Source organism: Kogia breviceps, chromosome 7, assembly GCF_026419965.1.
Source record: "Kogia breviceps isolate mKogBre1 chromosome 7, mKogBre1 haplotype 1, whole genome shotgun sequence".
Taxonomy (NCBI): domain Eukaryota; kingdom Metazoa; phylum Chordata; class Mammalia; order Artiodactyla; family Physeteridae; genus Kogia; species Kogia breviceps.
In genome coordinates, this window is record NC_081316.1 from 116473664 (window position 1) to 116490759 (window position 17096).

A 17096-nucleotide genomic window follows, 5' to 3' on the forward strand; every position below is an offset into this window, starting at 1 on the left:
AGGTAATGATGGTGACCTTTTAAACCCAATACTATGGAACAATGAAAAGGAAGAGCTTTTGCACTTGAACTTTAAAGTATCAGCAAACAAAGGATGTTGCAGCCATCAGCCATCAGCCACTATCTATCTCCACCCTGATGGTGAGCCTTGAGGGAACTCAAGCCCTCGGCCACAGTAGCCGCCCCCGCTGGACTCAGGATGGAAGGGACAGGCCACTGGCCCCAGAGAGCTGAGGTGCACATCAAAGGAATGATTTCAGTGAGCCAGACTCTTTCTTCCCATACATAAAAAGCGCTAAATTCATTGACTTGAGATGTCTGGTTTTCTTTCTTTTTTCATTTTTACTGGAGTATAATTGCTTTACAATGTTGTTAGTTTCTGCTGTACAGCAAAGTGAATCAGCTATATATGTATAAATATAGCCCCTCTTTTTTGGATTTCCTTCCCATTTAGGTCACCACTGAGCATTGAGTAGAGTTCCCTGTGCTGTACAGAAGGTTCTCATTAGTTACCTGTTTTATACAAAGTGGTGTATATGTGTCAATCCCAATCTCCCAATTCATCACACAACCCCTCCCCCCCCCAGTATCCATACATTTGTTCTCTACATCTCTGTCTCTATTTCTGCTTTGCAAATAAGTTCATTTTTCTAGATTCCACATATAAGTGATATTATACAATATTTGTTTTCCTCTTTCTGACTTACTTCACGCTGTATGACAGTCTCTAGGTCTATCCATGGTTCTGTTTAATTAACAGAATTAATCTTTTGATGTTCTGACCACTTGGTCTTTGTTGCAAAAACTCCTGTGTATCCTAGGGCCCCCCTCACCTCTTAAGAGCAGTCCCTCAGAGCTCTCTGAGAGGCTGCCTCCCTGGCTTGAAGTCCTCAGAAAGTACAAAAATATAAAACATAATTCTCAACTTTTAGGTTGTGCAATTTTTTTTCAGTCGGCAAAAGACAGAACAGATTCTTGGACAGAAAAGTCCTCTTGCCTTGAAATTCCTGAAGCAGAAGAGGCACAAAACTAGGGTGGAGGCCACCGCATCCCCTACCCCTGCACACCCGTGACAGGCATTGCTAATCAACCTCAGCTCGAATTCCTCAGCCAGGCTCTGACCCAGCCTGAGAATCCTCCTTAGCACAGTGCCAGAGGCAGCCAGTGTAATGGATCTGAATTTTCACGTGAATTAAAATCTTTTTGGCCCCCTCTTCTAAATGATGCATCTGTGTGATTCATGATGTGGTAACAGCCCTGGACTTCAAGGCAGAACTGAGTCTGCTTGTTCCTAGCTCTGTGACACCATCAAGTCCCTTAGGCTTCCTAGGGCTGTTTTCTTGTCTCTGAAATGAGGGAGTTGAATTAAAAAACCCTGAAGCATCCTTCCAGCTCTGAAAAATGTAACAATTCAGGTATGTAGACTTCTCAGGAAGAGTTTATAGTTACAACCATGTATTTTTATAAACAGCGGAGGTGCTTCTCAGGTACATTGTATATTACAAATCTGTTTCGGCTTCCTTAAGTATGTGTTTCTAGCTTTATCTGAGTACTTTTTTCCATTTGCTCTGTGCCATTAACCCGTATCTCTGAAACCAGAATTTAGGGGTTCAAACGGGAGAGATGGGGAAAGATTCACTTCAAACCAGACCAGGCTGAGCAAATCTGTGTGTGCCCTGCCCACCCAGCCTTCCCCCATTTATACCTCCTTGTGAACAGGAGGCCCTGCCAGACAGATGGGTCTCGGCGCGGGGTCCTCTGAGGGCCTCTGGCCCCCTTCCCCCACTGCTCGCGTGCGACCCGCCTCCCTGCTTGTCTTCCAGGCCCCGCTTCCCTTCGGGCGCATCCTCTCCTCTCGGTGATCACCCGACAGCACACAGTCATCCCCCACCTGGTCCCCGCCACCCCGGGAATCGCCCAGGCTCTGTCCCGCCACCCGGCCGCCGAGGCCACGTGTGCCGAGGCTGCGGGCGAGAACCACGGCAGCAGCGAGTCGGAGACGGAGCAGCCCACGCCCCGGCAGAAGAAGCCGCGCCGGAGCCGCACCATCTTCACCGAGCTGCAGCTCATGGGCCTGGAGAAGAAGTTCCAGAAGCAGAAGTACTTGTCCACCCCAGACAGGTGAGGACACGGGGAGGGGACTGTCTGCCGGGAAGGCCCTTGAGAAGGGAGGCTCCTCTGGTTCTCGGCGTGGGACGGAGAGCCACAGGACTGTTCTAGAGTTTGTGCAGGACAGTGTGGCGGGAATCCGTCCATCCCTCGGCTCACGCCGCCTCAGCCTGGGTTTAACGGAGGCCAGTCCACGTGAATTCATCTCAGCCCGGGACCCTGCCTGCTGCTGAATTTATGCTGCTCACTATATCCCTGTATATTCACTTCTCCAGTACAACCCAGGCTCTCAGTTGGGAAACAGGTTTGGTGTTCAAAGCCACTTACACTTGGGGTCACATGCAGTGGGACTTGACCCACAACTGGGGTCCCTGATCTCCTCTGGCTCCTCCCCACCCTCCAACCCCCAACTGGCTCAGTGGGTCGGCCCGGCTCCTGCCTGGACGCGCTGGGTTGATGGGACTGTGGAGCTGTCAGATGTCTTGCTGGATTTGACAGATACCGAGTCAGAAGCATTTGGCTGAGACCTAAGAGGACCTGGATGAGGGGCCCTTATTTAAACCCTTCTGAGATCCCAATGAGGGCAGCTGTGACCCCTGCTTTACTCATAGGCTTCAGTACCTCCCCGCTTTCTTTAATTTAGCATCTTAACAAAAAAATACGCTGCGAGAGTGTGTGTCTCTTACCTTGTTCCTTCGGCTGAGCTAATGTGTGATGATGCTATTTATTGGGAGGGTTTTCCAGGCACTTTTTCTCTTCTTTTGCTCCCTGCCTTGTCCATATCAGATTTGACCCTACTCCTATTAAAGAGAAGGGAAGGAAACTCAAATGCACCTCTTAAGCTATTTTATTAGCTGTTGGATCAAAATTTAAGTGTGAGAGAGGAGGCTGCAGATCACTGACTCGAAGGGAACTTGTTTACCAATTCAGTTAGCTGAGCGCCCACTGGCTGTGTGCCGGGCACCATGGCAGGGATTATGGGTCCAGAAAGTAGCAGACGAGAGACCTGCTCTAGAGGAGGTCACGGGGAAGGACGAGGCTGCGGTCATGACGTCACGACGCCGGGCGCGGGTGCCGGCACGTTCCCGCGGGCTGCAGGAGCACAGAGGCGTTGCTGAGTATGTTGGCGGGGGCTGGGAAGCCTTCTCGGAGGAGGCAGCTCTTCAGAAGAGCTTTCATCCCGGGAGGGAGAGAGCCCTCCACAGAGAGAGTGACACATAAAGGCACAGATGGGCTCGCCGGGCGTGCTGAGGGCCCTGCAGGTGGTCGGGCGTCTCCAGCTTCAGGTGTGGAGGGGCGCGCCGTGGGAGATGAGGCTGCAGAGGCGGGCAGGACCCTGTACGTCTGGCCAAAGATTAGGGACTTTGTCGTGTAGGCCGTGCGTCAGCAGCCAGGAAGAGCTGGAAGCGACATGGCCAGATTCGCTCTTCAAATCCTTACGTTGGTGGCACCACAGGTGACTGTTAGGGAAGAGATGGAGCAGGGAAAGCAGATGGACAGAGTCCAGGGCGGGTCACTGAAGACCCGAATTAAGGTGGTGACGGTGGGAACAGAGAGGAGAGGCTAGATTGGAGAACAGCTGTGAAGCTGGAACAGACAGAGGTTGGCGTGAGGAAGACAGCTGAGAATTCTGTGGTTCCTGGATGGGCCACCGGGTTAGGGAGACAAGCATTATCTGAAGCTGTAAGACTGAGGACAGAGTGGGTTTGGAGGGGAGTGTGTTCTGTTTCGGACGCGAGCAGTTTGGGGCACCTTCGGGCAGACAGTGGAGACAGGTCTGTGAATTGGGGATTCATAAATGGGATCTCTAGGTATCGAGTGGCTACTCTGATGCCCCCAGCGTGTCATGGAGAGCCTCGTGTGCTTGTCACCCGGGAGGGGTGGGCGCCCCGATTGATGAATCAGCGTGCTCGGGTGACGTTTTAGGCCCCTTTTGGAAGTCAGCAAATTTTTTTCGCAGAAACGTTTGTTCTAAATAAACCTCCTGGGGCTTCCTGATACCTGCCCAGGCACCTCTCCGGTGAGCTACGCGGGCTCCGTCCACTTGCCGGGGGAGGAGAACCCTCGGGTGGACGTGGCGGCTGCAGCCCGAGCCGCCCTGCCAGCCGTTCCTCACCTCATACGTGACCGGGGCCACGAGCACGCCCTCCTCCCGCAGCGCACTCCCTCTTCCGCTTTGTTTGTTTCTCCAGTTTCCTGGGTGACTCCATCTAAGCGAGTGTGCAGGGGAGTGAGAATTTGTAAGGGTGGCAGGTAATGAGAGCAGGCTGATGACAGTGAAGCGTGTTTCTGGAGCCAGAGGGAGTCAGGGGCGCATTTTTCCCAGGTGAGCTCACCTCGTTTGCTAATGGGACGACAGAGCTGTGAACTTGAACCTTCCGTTCACCAGTGCACCTGATGGCCTCAGGTGAACTGGCTGGGAAGGCACAGGGGGAGACCTGGGAGACCTGTGGGACGGCCCCCTGGGCTCTTGATGCTTTAATGAGCAGCTACTTGGGAAGCAAGGCTTCCTTAGTGGGGAGAGTAAGGGCTGCTGGCACACTGGGAATTTACTAGTTTCAGTCTGTTCATCACTTTCAATAAAACTGTCACCTTCCAGTAGCCCTTTTACTGGGACAAGCAGATGTGTGTGAATGCTGACTGAAGCCAGGAGCTGAAGTTCCTGCAAGGAACACAGTTTTTATGATCAGAGGTTGAAATTGGGCTCTCTGGTCGCAGCAGGGGGGCTGGGCTGCTGCACCTGGAACCCTCACTCCTGTACCCGCTGGTCTTCCTGACGGTGAGATGTCGCTCGTTACTCCTCAGCTTAGAGAAAGTTGCAGCGGAGGACTCACACCCGAGAGTCCCCACAGCCCAGGCTGGCGGCTGTGCAGGCTGCTGTGAGATGGTGGACGTTACCTCCACAGCTCGAGCCTCAGGTACCCCGGGGCCTCCCAAAGTGGTGTTCCCTGCTCAGGCTGTGTCCGAGGTGCTGCGTGACAAGTCCACGCTGCTCCGGGGACCAGGGTTGGGACCTCGGTGGCGGGGGCCTGGGGCAGCTCGCTGTGGGCTCCTTCCAGCCAGAGGTGGTCCTTCCAGCGGGCGCTCAGGTGGACCTGGGGTTGTCATCAGTAAACACAGGTCAGCACTTCCAACAGTCGCAGGGACTGAGGTGGACAGCCTCAGCCTGGCTCCCTTTCCTGTTTCATATGCTCGGCTCGGGTTGTCTGCGGCTCCTTGGGATGCAGCGTCCCCGAAGGCCTGAGCGAGAGCTTCCCTCCGACAGAGCTATCTTGTACAAAAGGACGATGAATGGAGGGAGCCCCTGTACAGGGGGAGGCACACGGACGCCAGCAGACTTGACTCGTACCTCCACTTCTTTCTCTAGGCCCACCTCTCAGGGGTCAGCACAGTTTTTCCGTGCAGGGCCAGAGAGTAGGTATTTTAGGCTTTGTGGGCCATGAGGTCTGTGTCACAACTCAGCTCTGAGGTGGTAGCACGAAAGCAGCCACAGACATGTAAACGAATGAATGTGTCTGCGTTCCAATAAAACTTTATTTACAAAAAACAGGTGGTGGACAGGACTTCGCCGTGGTTGCTGAGAGATTCTAGTCTCTCTGAGCCTCAGAGAGGTGGGAATAATCACAAGTAATTATTTGTAAGACGGGAATAATCTGTAAGATGGGAATAATCTGTAAGACGGGAATAATCATACCTACTTCGCAGCAGGAAGGAATAGACGTGAAAAGAATAAACGAAAGGAATAAAGACACAGAGGTAGAAAATGGACTTGAGGACGCGGGGAGAGGGAAGGGTAAGCTGGGACGAAGTGAGAGAGTGGCATGGACATATATACACTACCAAATGTAAAATAGCTAGCTAGTGGGAAGCAGCCGCATAGCACATGGAGATCAGCTCCGTGCTTTGTGACCACCTAGAGGGGTGGGATAAGGGAGGGTGGGAGGGAGATGCAAGAGGGAGGAGATATGGGGATACATGTATATGTATAGCTGATTCACTTTGTTATAAAGCAGAAACTAACACACCACTGTAAAGCAATTATACTCCAGTAAAGATGTTAAAAAATAGAATAAACGAGATGGTACATGTCAGGGGCACTGCACACATTCTGGGACGTGGTGGTGTTCTGGAAACAGGTGCCATGTTGTTAGAATTAGCTCCAACTGCATACTTCCCTGGGAACGGCTTTGACATCCAGGGCTTTGCAGGAAGCTACAGAGAAATGCAGGAAGTGAAATGGGAAGAAGGCGCTACGGGTGTAATGTTTATTTTGGAAGCTGGCACCATAACAGTTGAGGGCAGCGATGGTGGATGAGTCAATCCATGGAAAGGTATCTGTGAGCCCTTGTTCTGGATTCAGAGGGCAGTCGGCACTTTTCACGACTGTAAAAGCAGCCGTTGAGTTAGGAAGTCAACTCTTGCAGTTCAGTTAGGGAGGCAGAAATAACTCCTGTGAAGCAATCAGAGACCAGCGAGAACTCAGAGCCCCCTGGGTAGAGGAGGCAACGTGCTGGGTGGGAGGTGGGGCTTGAGCCGGGTCTGAGTGATGAGCCGGATTCTGATAAGGAAAATGTGGCTTTACCTTTTTCTCCCCAGTTTGGATTTTGGAGCAGAGCCTTCCTTGTACAGGATCAGAGTAAAGAGCCTGTCGGGTCAGGAAGAGGACTCTGCAGTGAAGGCTGAGAAATTCTTTTCAGTTCCAATGTAGACAGTCCTTGGGCTTGGGCATCTGTTTCTTAGCTTCCCAGAGTTTCCTCCATAGGATTCTTGGAAGGAAAGCAAAGCTCTTTGGGGAGGAATTGGTTTAATGGGGAGGTCCACGCGTCGGCAGCAGTGCCTAGAGGTAGCCGACAGGACCCCACCTTTGCTGCCCTTTCCCCTCTTCCTCATCCTTCCTCTGTGTCTCGTGCCTTGTAGGTTGGACTTGGCCCAGTCTCTGGGACTCACTCAACTGCAGGTGAAGACCTGGTACCAGAACCGCAGGATGAAATGGAAGAAAATGGTAAGAAAGAGAGTAGGTCTTACCATGGGCCCATCGTGACACGAAAAATTCTTCTTACAGGGCTGGTAAGAAGGCAGGAAGGACCATTTGGTGGTTTGAGCTCCAGAGATTGGAAGGCCTTTTAAGATGCTGGCTAGGAGGGAGGCTGTTTGAATTAATAGGATAAGCCATTCTTTCTGACCTGGATTTCCTGACCAGAAGGCTATTCTTTTTCACAGTTTCATTAGAAATAAAATAAAAAGAAAGCCCGCAAGCTTCTCAGTTGTGGGTTTTAACCCCACCTGCTAGACTTTTCAAAGAACTTCCTTCCCCCTCCCACCAATAGCTAAGAATAGAAGCCAGTCCTCTTTGTTTAGAGGACATACAGGGCACATCTGCTCTTGTAGCTGTGTGTCCCCCTAATGCAGTGATTCGCAGCTCCAGTGGGCGGGGCCAGAGTAACCTGGGTGGCAGGTACCAATGCAGAACTCGAGGCCCCTCCCACGATTCTCTTCCCTGTCCTGTTCCCAGGACAGGGGGTGTTAACCAGTACCCAGGCTCCTCTGATACACATGGTATAGTGACTCTGGTTTCCCTAATACTGCTCTTGTGCCTAGGTGATACGCTGTTCCATATTTGGTTTTTAAATGAACTTATTAGTATAAACATCTCTTCCAAAAAAGAACAAACCTCTCTACATTTTGAGGAACTCTATTTCATAACGGTTTACCATCCTTCTTTTTTTGAAAAAGCACAGTTAAATCCAAAGTAGTTGGGTTTCACTTCCAGTTTTGTAAACCCCAAGGGTCAAGGTCAAAGCCCAGAGAAAAGAGCAGGGTTGGAGTGAGGGTGGGAAGGAGCCTCGCTCCGATTCCTTAGAGACCGTACGCACCATGGCCTCTGACCCAGGCCTTTGCACGTCCTCGCTGGATACCACTGGCCCCCTACCCTCTCAGGAGCTCAGGCCTGCCTGCATGACGTTCTAATTTGCTAAGCCATCTGGTCACAAGCCATGTTTCCTGGTGTCTCAAGGGCTGGAATATGAATTTTTTATTTTTTATTTTTTTTGCGGTACGCGGGCCTCTCACTGTTGTAGCCTCTCCCGTTGCGGACGCGCAGGCTCAGCGGCCACGGCTCACAGGCCTGGCCGCTCCGCGGCATGTGGGATCTTCCCGGACCGGGGCATGAACCCGTGTCCCCGGCATTGGCAGGCAGACCCTCAACTACTGCGCCACCAGGGAAGCCCTGGAATATGAATTTTTTCCCCAATTACCAAATAACTAAGGTTCCCCTACCACCTAGTTTTCAGAAAAAAAAGTATTTTTTGATAATAGGTAATAGATTTTGAATTTTCTCAATTTTGTTTCTGTCCAATTTTTTTTTCTGAAAACTTTAGTTCTTGCTAGCAAGGAGAAGACTAAATAAATAAATTGCAAATGAATATTAACGGAAATGGGAAGAAAGCCACCAAGGCAGCATTTATTACATCCTTAGAAAAAAAATTCCTGGGCAAATTTCATCATTTCCTCTGGGGAGACCTGCCCCCGAGGTGGGAGGATTTTCAGGTGGAGGCGGCCTGGCCCGTGAATGCTCCCCCGGTGAGGTGGCAATGCCAGACACATGTACAAAGACACATCTGTTGCATGCATCAACAGATACGTATTCAGTGTCTCTCGTGAACCACGCCTCGTCCTAGGCGCTATAGGAAGTCATGGAACAAAACAGAGCCCTGTCTTCGTGGAATTTATGATCCAGTTGAAGAAGCAAGGTCCAGGAAGCAGCAAAGGAGCACATTGTAATTAAGTGCCGGTTGTTTATCTATGGATTTAGAACCCCATAAGCGTCCAGAGGAGAGGTATTGGGAGAGGGTGAAACTGAAGGATAAATAAGATTCCATTAAATATATTGTTGCTCCCCAGCTTCTAGAATGCCGAGACACCCATGAAACCTTTTGGGGGACTGATCTCTAAGGGAACCAGATGTGGGAGCTGGAAACACTGGGCCACGTTCCCAGGGGTGCCCCTCCCTGGCTGGTTTTGGGCAAGTCCCGTCACTGCTTTCTGTGCAAGTTCCACCACCCATCTCCTTCCCTGTCCATCATTACCATCAACATCAACGTCTCCTGAGTGGCAGAGTCATTTTTAAGTCGGTCATCAGCGACCTTTTCATGCGTCAGATGGTGAATGAACTGACAGCCTGCCACCTGTGCCTCTGCCTCTGACGTCACCTGTCTTCCCCCAGCCGCTGCGCCGCTGGTGCCGCCGTGGGCCGGGTGTCGATGGTTATCGATGTCGTACGAAACAAAACGGAAGTAACTTCGCACATTTAACTTCAGAGAGCGTTCCACAGGCCAACCGGGTTCGGGTGCCTTTGGGAAACAAGACTCCATTTCATTTCATCTCGTGAGCACTTACCTTCACCAGGCGATGGAGTTGCGACCATAAGACACCAACCCATCCGTTAAAAAATAACATTCAAAGAAGGTACTCAGTCACGTGGGGGAGACAGACCTGTAAGCCGCTCCTTATTCACAGTGATCAGGCCAACAGGGCAAGAAGGATTGACGAGGTTCAGCATCAGTAGAGAAGGGAGGGCTTCCCAGAAGGAGTGCCATCTAAATTGGGTTTAGTGCGTGAACAGACACGTGCCGGGTGAAAGTGGGAAGGGTGTCCCTGGAGTACATGGGGCGCAGGAAGGACCTCAGAACGGCTGGAGTGAAGATGAGAGCGAAGCGGCTTGGGTGTGGGTCACGCCCTTACTCCTTCAGGACGGCAAGGCACTGTTGGCGGCCCGATTGCTTCATAGTGTCTCCTGGTAAAACTCTTTCAAGGCTGTCTCTGCAGTGACTGGGGAAGAAAAGGATAATTGAGTAAGAAAGATGCCTCAAGGCAACTCACCTCATCGAAACACGAAAAAGATTGGCACTTGCTTCTCAGAGCTATTTGCACTCTGCTAAGGGCAGCAGCTGCCAGAACCAAGACAGCATCTCTGACTGGTTTTTACCGGCCAACGTGTGTGACCTGTAGCGGGTCAGGAAAATGTGATCTTGCACGTTCGGTGGGATGCTCACCCTCCATCCCGCCTCTGCCTGGCTTTGGTTCCAGTAGGGTCCACTGGGCTTTGCGGCGGACCGGAAGGACCTCATCATTCAGTGGTATTTTTCAGCTCCAAGGTACGGTTCTGTTCCGTGAGAGGGTCCAGATGGGCGGCACCTTCCTCTCCTAGTCGCGGAACTGGTGGGCCACATACCACGTGCATTGTCACCTATCTCACCGAAGTCTCCAGCTCGTCAACAGCTCCGGGAAACTGCTACCAGCTGCTAGCCGTGTCACCGTGGGCAGGTGACTTAACCTCTGCGTGCCTGTTTCTTCATCATTAAATGCCTAACATCCACCTCATAGGAATGCAGATGAGGTAACTGAGCCAATCCCTGAAGGACTCGGAACAGTGCCTACGCCATAGGATACAACCGAGACATGTTAGCTGTTATTCTTGTTCTTCTTATTTTTTTAGAATTATTTACCTATCCACAAAACTCATGTCTCCAGAAAATGTGAACTTTTGGAGGCCAGGAGAGAGAACCCGAAAATGAATTCTGTAGGCTGCCGGGACTCTGGTTAAGACAGTGCTGGGCGTTTGTGCGCCCTCACTCCCTGCCCGCCAGCCTTCCCCTGTCAGCGCCTTGGCATTCAGGCTTGAATTGAGTGGAACATCCCAGCTACAGGCGGAAAATCTGCCAAACAGTGTGCTGGGGGAGAGAGGCCTACTGGAGACTGCAAACTTCTCACCTTTGGGGAAATATTGTCAGCTACATCTCTTACCGTTCTACAGAGCTGCAGATAAAGACAGAGAAAAAGGGGCAAAAAAAGCACTGGGTTAATGAGTCCATGGCCCAGGATCTGCTGGGAGATCAGGTCAGTGCAGATAAATATTGGAGTCAGAAATATCAGCTGCAGGGACTTCCCTGGTGGTCCAGTGGTAAAGAATCCACCTTATGATGCAGGGGACATGGGTTTGACCCCTGGTCAGGGAACTAAGATCCCACATGCCGCAGGGCAACTAAGCCCTTGTGCCACAACTACTGAGCTCGTGCGCCTCAGCTCGAGTCCGCTTGCTGCAAACTACAGAGCCCACGTGCCCTGGAGCCTGTGCGCCACGACTAGAGAAGAGAAAACCTGCACGCCGCGACTAGAGAGAAGCCCGCACACCACAATGAACTATCCCGCGTGCCTCAACGAAGATGCCACGTGCCGCAGCTAAGACCCAATGCAGCCAAAAAGTAAATAAATAATAATAATGAAAAGAAATATCAGCTTCACATTGTACGTATTCCTTGCACATTACATACGTGCAGTGAAATACTGATAAGCATGTTAGGTTCAGGGGACGTCCGTGGCGGTCCAGCGGTTAGGACTCCGTGCTTCCACTGCAGGGGGCACGGGTTCAATCCCTGGTTGGAGAACTAAGATCCCACACGTTGTGTGGCACGGCCAAAAAATTAAAAAAAAAAGAAGTGTTAGATTCAGATGATCAGGGTTTTGTGTTCGTATCCCAGCTCTGCCTTAGGTTGCTTTTCCACCATGACAAACCACTCTGTCTGCTCAGCTTCCTGCCTGAAAAATGGGAGAGGTAGAAGGTGCCTCTCTGACATCCAGGCTCTCTAATCAACGTGCCTGTCCTCCAGCCACCTGTGCCCATCCGGAAGGACGGAGAGGCCTGGTCCTGACATCCTCAGCAGGAGGACATGGAAGAATCTAGTTTTAGAGTTCAAAGGAGGCTGCCAGCAGGTCTGGCTAATAAAAGTAGACGGTGTGCTGGGTGTTTTTCCCAGAGGTGTGTGACCTCACCAGCAAGGGGTTGTCTGGGCTCTCTGGACCAAGGGGACTGGATGGGCTCTGGGGATGCCTGGGGAGGAGGGGTCCTGGGAGAGGGGCCGCAGGGTGCACGCGAGTGTGGAGCTGCTGGTGTGGGGTGGTTGTGAGATCACTGTGTGTCGCAGGTATGCTCGGAGGCAGGGGGGCCAGAGGTAAAGTGTGGGAAGCAGCCAAGAGTGTAGTTATCTCCTAATTATTGCTTGTGCTGGAACGTTCTATTCCATTTAGAAAATGGTCTGATGGTTTTGATTTTTTTTTTTTTCCTGCTGTAGGAAAACAGCCAGGTGGGGCCTAGCCAAGTTGTGTAGGTGGTGTCCCTAATTGCTGGGCTGGACTTTCTTTTGCCAATTAGGCGGCTTCCTTAGAGCTGCCCTTTTGTAACTTGATTACTACTGGGAGCAGCTCAGTTGTGTATAAACTCCTTCATACCCGGTGGGGCTGCTTTCAACATGTCAGTTTCATCTCCGCGCATCTGGGCGCTTTCAACAGCCTGTGCTCAGAGTGAAATCAAAATCAGATACTGACTTATATGAAAAGGAACGTAGGGGCGTCTTCTGCCCAGAGATTGGTTCTGTCAGCATCTGTATCTTGTTAACAGAGGTCCCCTTCAGGTCTCTGTGTTATAGCTGTTTGGGTTGGAAGTACAGTGGCTGAGCAGATGCCCAGCTAAAAGGAGGCTTTTATCGAGAACTTACGATTTTCCTCACACCATAAAGATGAATCATAAACCTAAATGTAAACAGTAAACTAACTCTTAGAAGAAAATGTTTACTCTTTGAGTAAATGTTTATGACCTTGAGTTAGGCAAAACCTTCTTAGACATGACGCCAAAAGCACAAGCAACAATAACAACAACAAAATTGTGCCTCATCAAAATTAAAAACTTTTGTGCTGTAAAGGACATCATCAAGAAAGTGAAAAAGGAACACAAAACGGGAGGACATCTTTGCAAATCTTCTGATAAGGGACTTTCATCCAAAGTACAAAGAGAACACATAACTCTGTAGTAAAAAAAGACAACCACATTTTCAGATGGGCAAAGGATTTGAATAGATATATCTCCAAGGAGGATATACAACTGGCCCATAAGCACATGAAAAAAATGCTCAGCTTCATTAGTTGGCGGTGATGTACAAATTTAAAACACAATACGTCACACCCGCTAGGATGGCTAGAATCAAAAAGACAATAACAAGTGTTGGCAAGGATGAGGAGAACTGGAACCTTCATGTACTGCTGATTGGAACGGAACGTGGGGCGGCTGCTTTGGAAAACAGTCTGGAAATTCCTCCAAAGGTTAAACACAGAGTTACCTTTTTTTTTTTTTTTTTTTGTGATATGCGGGCCTCTCACTGTTGTGGCCTCTCCCGCTGCGAAGCACAGGCTCCGGACGCACAGGCTCAGCGGCCATGGCTCACGGGCCCAGCCGCTCCGCGGCACGTGGGATCTTCCCGGACCAGGGCACGAACCCGTGTCCCCTGCATCGGCAGGCGGATTCTCAACCACTGCGCCACCAGGGAAGCCCCCAGAGTTACCATTTGACCCAGCAATTCCACTTCTGGTCATATACTCAAAAGAAGTGAAAGCAGGGACGGAAACGGGTATCCGTACACCCGCGTTCACAGCAGCAATACTCACAATATTCAAAAGGTAGAAGCAGTCCAAGTGGCCATCAGCCGATGAATGGATAAGCTGATGGGGGTATATCCATGCAATGTATATTATTTGGCCAAAAAAAAGGAACGAAATACTGACCCGTGCCACAACATGGATGAACCTTGGAAACACAAGTCAGAGAAGCCAGTCACACAGGCCGACATGTTGTATGTTTCCCTCCATATGAAATGTCCAGGACAGGCAAATCTGTAAAAACAGAAAGCAGATTCATGGTTGCCTAGGGTTGGGGGGCAGGGGAGAAACGAGGAGTGGCTGCTAACAGGTATGGGCTTTCTTTCTGGGGGTGATGAAAATGTTCTAAAATTGGATTCTGATGAGAGCTGCACAATTCTGTGACTATACAAAAAATCACTAAGTTGTGCACTATAAATGAATGAAATGTGTGGTATGTGAATTATATCTCAATCAAGCTTTTTTTAAAAAAAATTTATGGTTTATCAAGTTACTACATTCATTCTTACAGTTCAGCACCCGGAGGTCTTCCGCTGCTCTTAGAGGAAAGAGATACAGTCAGTAAAAATTTAGCAACTGCACAGAAAGTTAGTTGGAAGTTAGATGCTCGGAGCACGAAGCAAGGAAAAGATGCAGGATTTACCTTCAAAGAGCTTCTGTTCAAATGAGGAAGCTAAGATGACAAAAGGTGTGTAGGTAGCGAAAATATATCCCACTCCTGATTATCTGTGCTAATCCAGGTCCTCCTGAAGCCCTTCTCACGAGCTGCCCAGGTCAATAGCTACACCAGCCAGAGTTCAGAGCCAGTGGAAGAAGGAGTGCCTGTTATAACCCAAAGTAATAGAAATATTTTAAAAAGTATCCCTGCCTACCTCATGGGACTCTTATGTAAGTCACAAATTGGCATAATGTGCAAGTCATTTGCAATCAGTAAAGGCCACTGGGTTATCATTATTTTGCTTACTTTATATCTTTCTTCAATTCTATGGAAAGGCCTGTTGAGAAAAGTTAGTTCATTCGATGATAGTCGTTGAACGCCTGCTGTGTGCAGGGACTGGGTGGGAGGGACAGGCAAGTAAACATGCAGTGACGGGCGTATCTGAAAAGTGCTCTGATAGGATGCTCATAGGGCATTTAACTTAGACTTGGGAGGTCCGGTGAGGCTCCCAGGAGAGGCACTGTCTCAGTGGAGTCACCCAGGCAAGGAGGGTGGGAGGCAGATTCTGGAACACTTCTGGCCCTTACCCTACATTACCTGTTGGTTCCCCTCACCGTCGCCCTGTGCAGGAAAGTATGCTTATCCCCATATTACAGATTAGGAGACTGAGGCTCAGAGTCTTTAAAGGACTCTCCCAGAGAGAAAGTGGATAAGGAGCACCGTTAGAATTTAATCTAGTTATTCCACTTTCAAAGCTAGAACACTCTCTTCTGTGCGCTACTGCCTCTTTGAACACTACAAAACCATGTTTCATGACGTCTTATTTTTCTGATTTCAGAAATACTTATACATGATCACTGTTGAAAAATTAGAAATTACAGAAAAAAAAACAGAATGAAAAGATTTTAAATTATCCATGATCCTGAGACTACAAACGGGGTGGTGTGCAGTTGTCACGCCACCAAATTAAATTATGCGGGTTTAGAACCCGTTTTTCACAAAAACATATAATACTATTTCCCACATTGTTATACATTCTCCTGTATAATGACTGTAATGGTTTTCAAGTGTTCTCTCTTTGCCATATACTGTAATTATGTATTCAGTCATATGGTAGAAGCCTTAGAGTATGGTTTTTTTGCTGTTATAACCGATTTTTGCTATTATAACCAATTTTATGAGGAACATTTTTGCACATCAATCCTTGTCCCAATCTTTGATGACTTCCTTAGGCTAAATTGTTAGAAATGGAATTTCTGTGTCAAAGGTATGAGCATTTTCAGACTTTTGATGTGCAGTCTCAGATTGTCTTTTGAAAAAGCTGTACCAGTTACACTTTTACTCTTGCATATGCGTGTTTGTTTTCCTGTTTGCTACAAATATTGTCTTTTCCTTATAACTTGTCAACTTGTCATCACATTCATATTTTAATTTCCATTTCCTTCCCTGTCGTTGAAGCTGGATTTTCTCATGTGCTTATGATCATAGTATTTAATACCAGTAGAAGTGATACTGACTAAAAGTGCATTGAGTCTTTCATGAATGAAGCTGTCTTTGTAGACTGCAGGTGACCCGTGGAGAATACGTTCTGCCATAACTTGTGACTTCACTGCTGGGAAGGAATGGTTTAGAGGCCTTGGGAGTGGGAAAGTGGAGGAAAGGAGTTATTTCTTAGCTTTGATGACTGTTTTTCTCCCACGTAGGTTCTTAAAGGTGGACAGGAAGCGCCCACAAAACCCAAAGGTCGTCCCAAGAAGAACTCCATCCCCACCTCAGAGGAGATTGAAGCGGAAGAGAAGTTGAACAGCCAGGCCCAGAGCAAGGAGCCCTGGGAGCCCTCCCAGGGCCAGGAGGGGCTCTGTGACACGCAGGAACCAGAAGTGCACGGTGTCCCCGTAGAGGAGGCTGAGCCCCTAGGCCAGCCCCAGGAGTTGCCAGTAGCTTCTTCGGAACCCCCGCCATCAAGCTAAAATAAAACTCTTGCGGGGAGTGGGAAGGGGGAGACTGGGAAGAAGGGAAAGAGAGAATGCAGGGAGATCAGGGAGAGGAAAGCTTCTGAGAGCCAGTAACTTGCGGGGAGAAGACCACCACCAGCTGCCTCCCTCCTGCCCGCAGCTCTCACCTCGAGACTTTGAGGAAAACTTGCTGGCTTTGGCCTGCTCTTCCTGAAAGGCTGCTTTAGCCACGGATGCCCTTGACGAAGGGACACAGTGCCTTGGAACTGCGGACCCCAGCTGGGCTGACGCCGTGGGGCTGTCCGGGTCCAGGCCCCCCGGCGCGGTAGAGGATGCTCCAGGCAGCCTCCGGACAGCCAGCCGTCAAAGCAGAGCGGGATGGAGGAGGGGGCGGCGAGCCCAGGTTCCTTGCTGACTCAGCACTTATTTCTGTAGTTTTAAAAGAGAATTTAATGTTTTTGGTTGTTTTTTTTTTTTTTGGCGGGGGCGGGGGTTGGTGAGGGTGGGCAAGTAAGAGTTGGGGGAAGGGAGTTCTGCGTTAATAGAATAAAGTTTGTTTGAAGACACATGTGCCTTTGTATCCATTGTAAGGTGGTCAGGTGAGCCAGGAACTGATTAAACCTTGTTTTTCTTGCTTCATTAACTTTTCATCCCTGAAGCTGCAATGCAGATATGTTAAGATAACTTTTATTTTTTAATTAAAAATAAATCTTTCAAAAAAGGATTGGGTGTATTCTTTCTTCTGGGGAGCATATTTAGCCCTTCTTTCTTTTTTAATCTAGTTTTTAATTGAAGTATAGTTGACTTACAGTGTTGTGTTAATTTCTGCTGTATAGCAAAGTAACTCGGTTATACATATATACATTCTTTTTCATATTCTTTTCCATTATG

At 49.4% G+C, this 17096-nt stretch overlaps 1 protein-coding gene and 1 long non-coding RNA gene across 6 annotated transcripts in view; one reads left to right on the forward strand and one right to left on the reverse strand.

The window, feature by feature from the left end:
• The window catches only part of BARX2 (BARX homeobox 2), a 79082-nt gene extending 62162 nt beyond the window's left edge, over positions 1–16920 (forward strand). Inside the window, exons 2-4 of the mRNA XM_059069773.2 lie at positions 1823–2120; positions 7026–7110; positions 15954–16920. Of these exons, the coding sequence (XP_058925756.1) occupies positions 1823–2120; positions 7026–7110; positions 15954–16220 (650 nt within the window). The 3' untranslated portion in view covers positions 16221–16920. The remainder of the gene's footprint in view (positions 1–1822; positions 2121–7025; positions 7111–15953) is intronic.
• The window catches only part of LOC136794540 (uncharacterized), a 110365-nt gene continuing 98895 nt past the window's right edge, over positions 5627–17096 (reverse strand). For 3 of the 5 annotated variants that reach the window (XR_010841504.1, XR_010841505.1, XR_010841506.1), the window contains exons 4-10: positions 16373–16634; positions 14236–14414; positions 13719–13826; positions 10878–10922; positions 10160–10540; positions 9600–9935; positions 8546–9457 (exon numbers count right to left, since the gene is read on the reverse strand). This is a non-coding gene — a long non-coding RNA (uncharacterized lncRNA). Of the gene's footprint in view, positions 7074–8545; positions 9458–9599; positions 9936–10159; positions 10541–10877; positions 10923–13718; positions 13827–14235; positions 14415–16372; positions 16635–17096 lie in introns of those variants that run through there. The other 2 variants (XR_010841507.1, XR_010841508.1) reach the window with 2 other exon arrangements.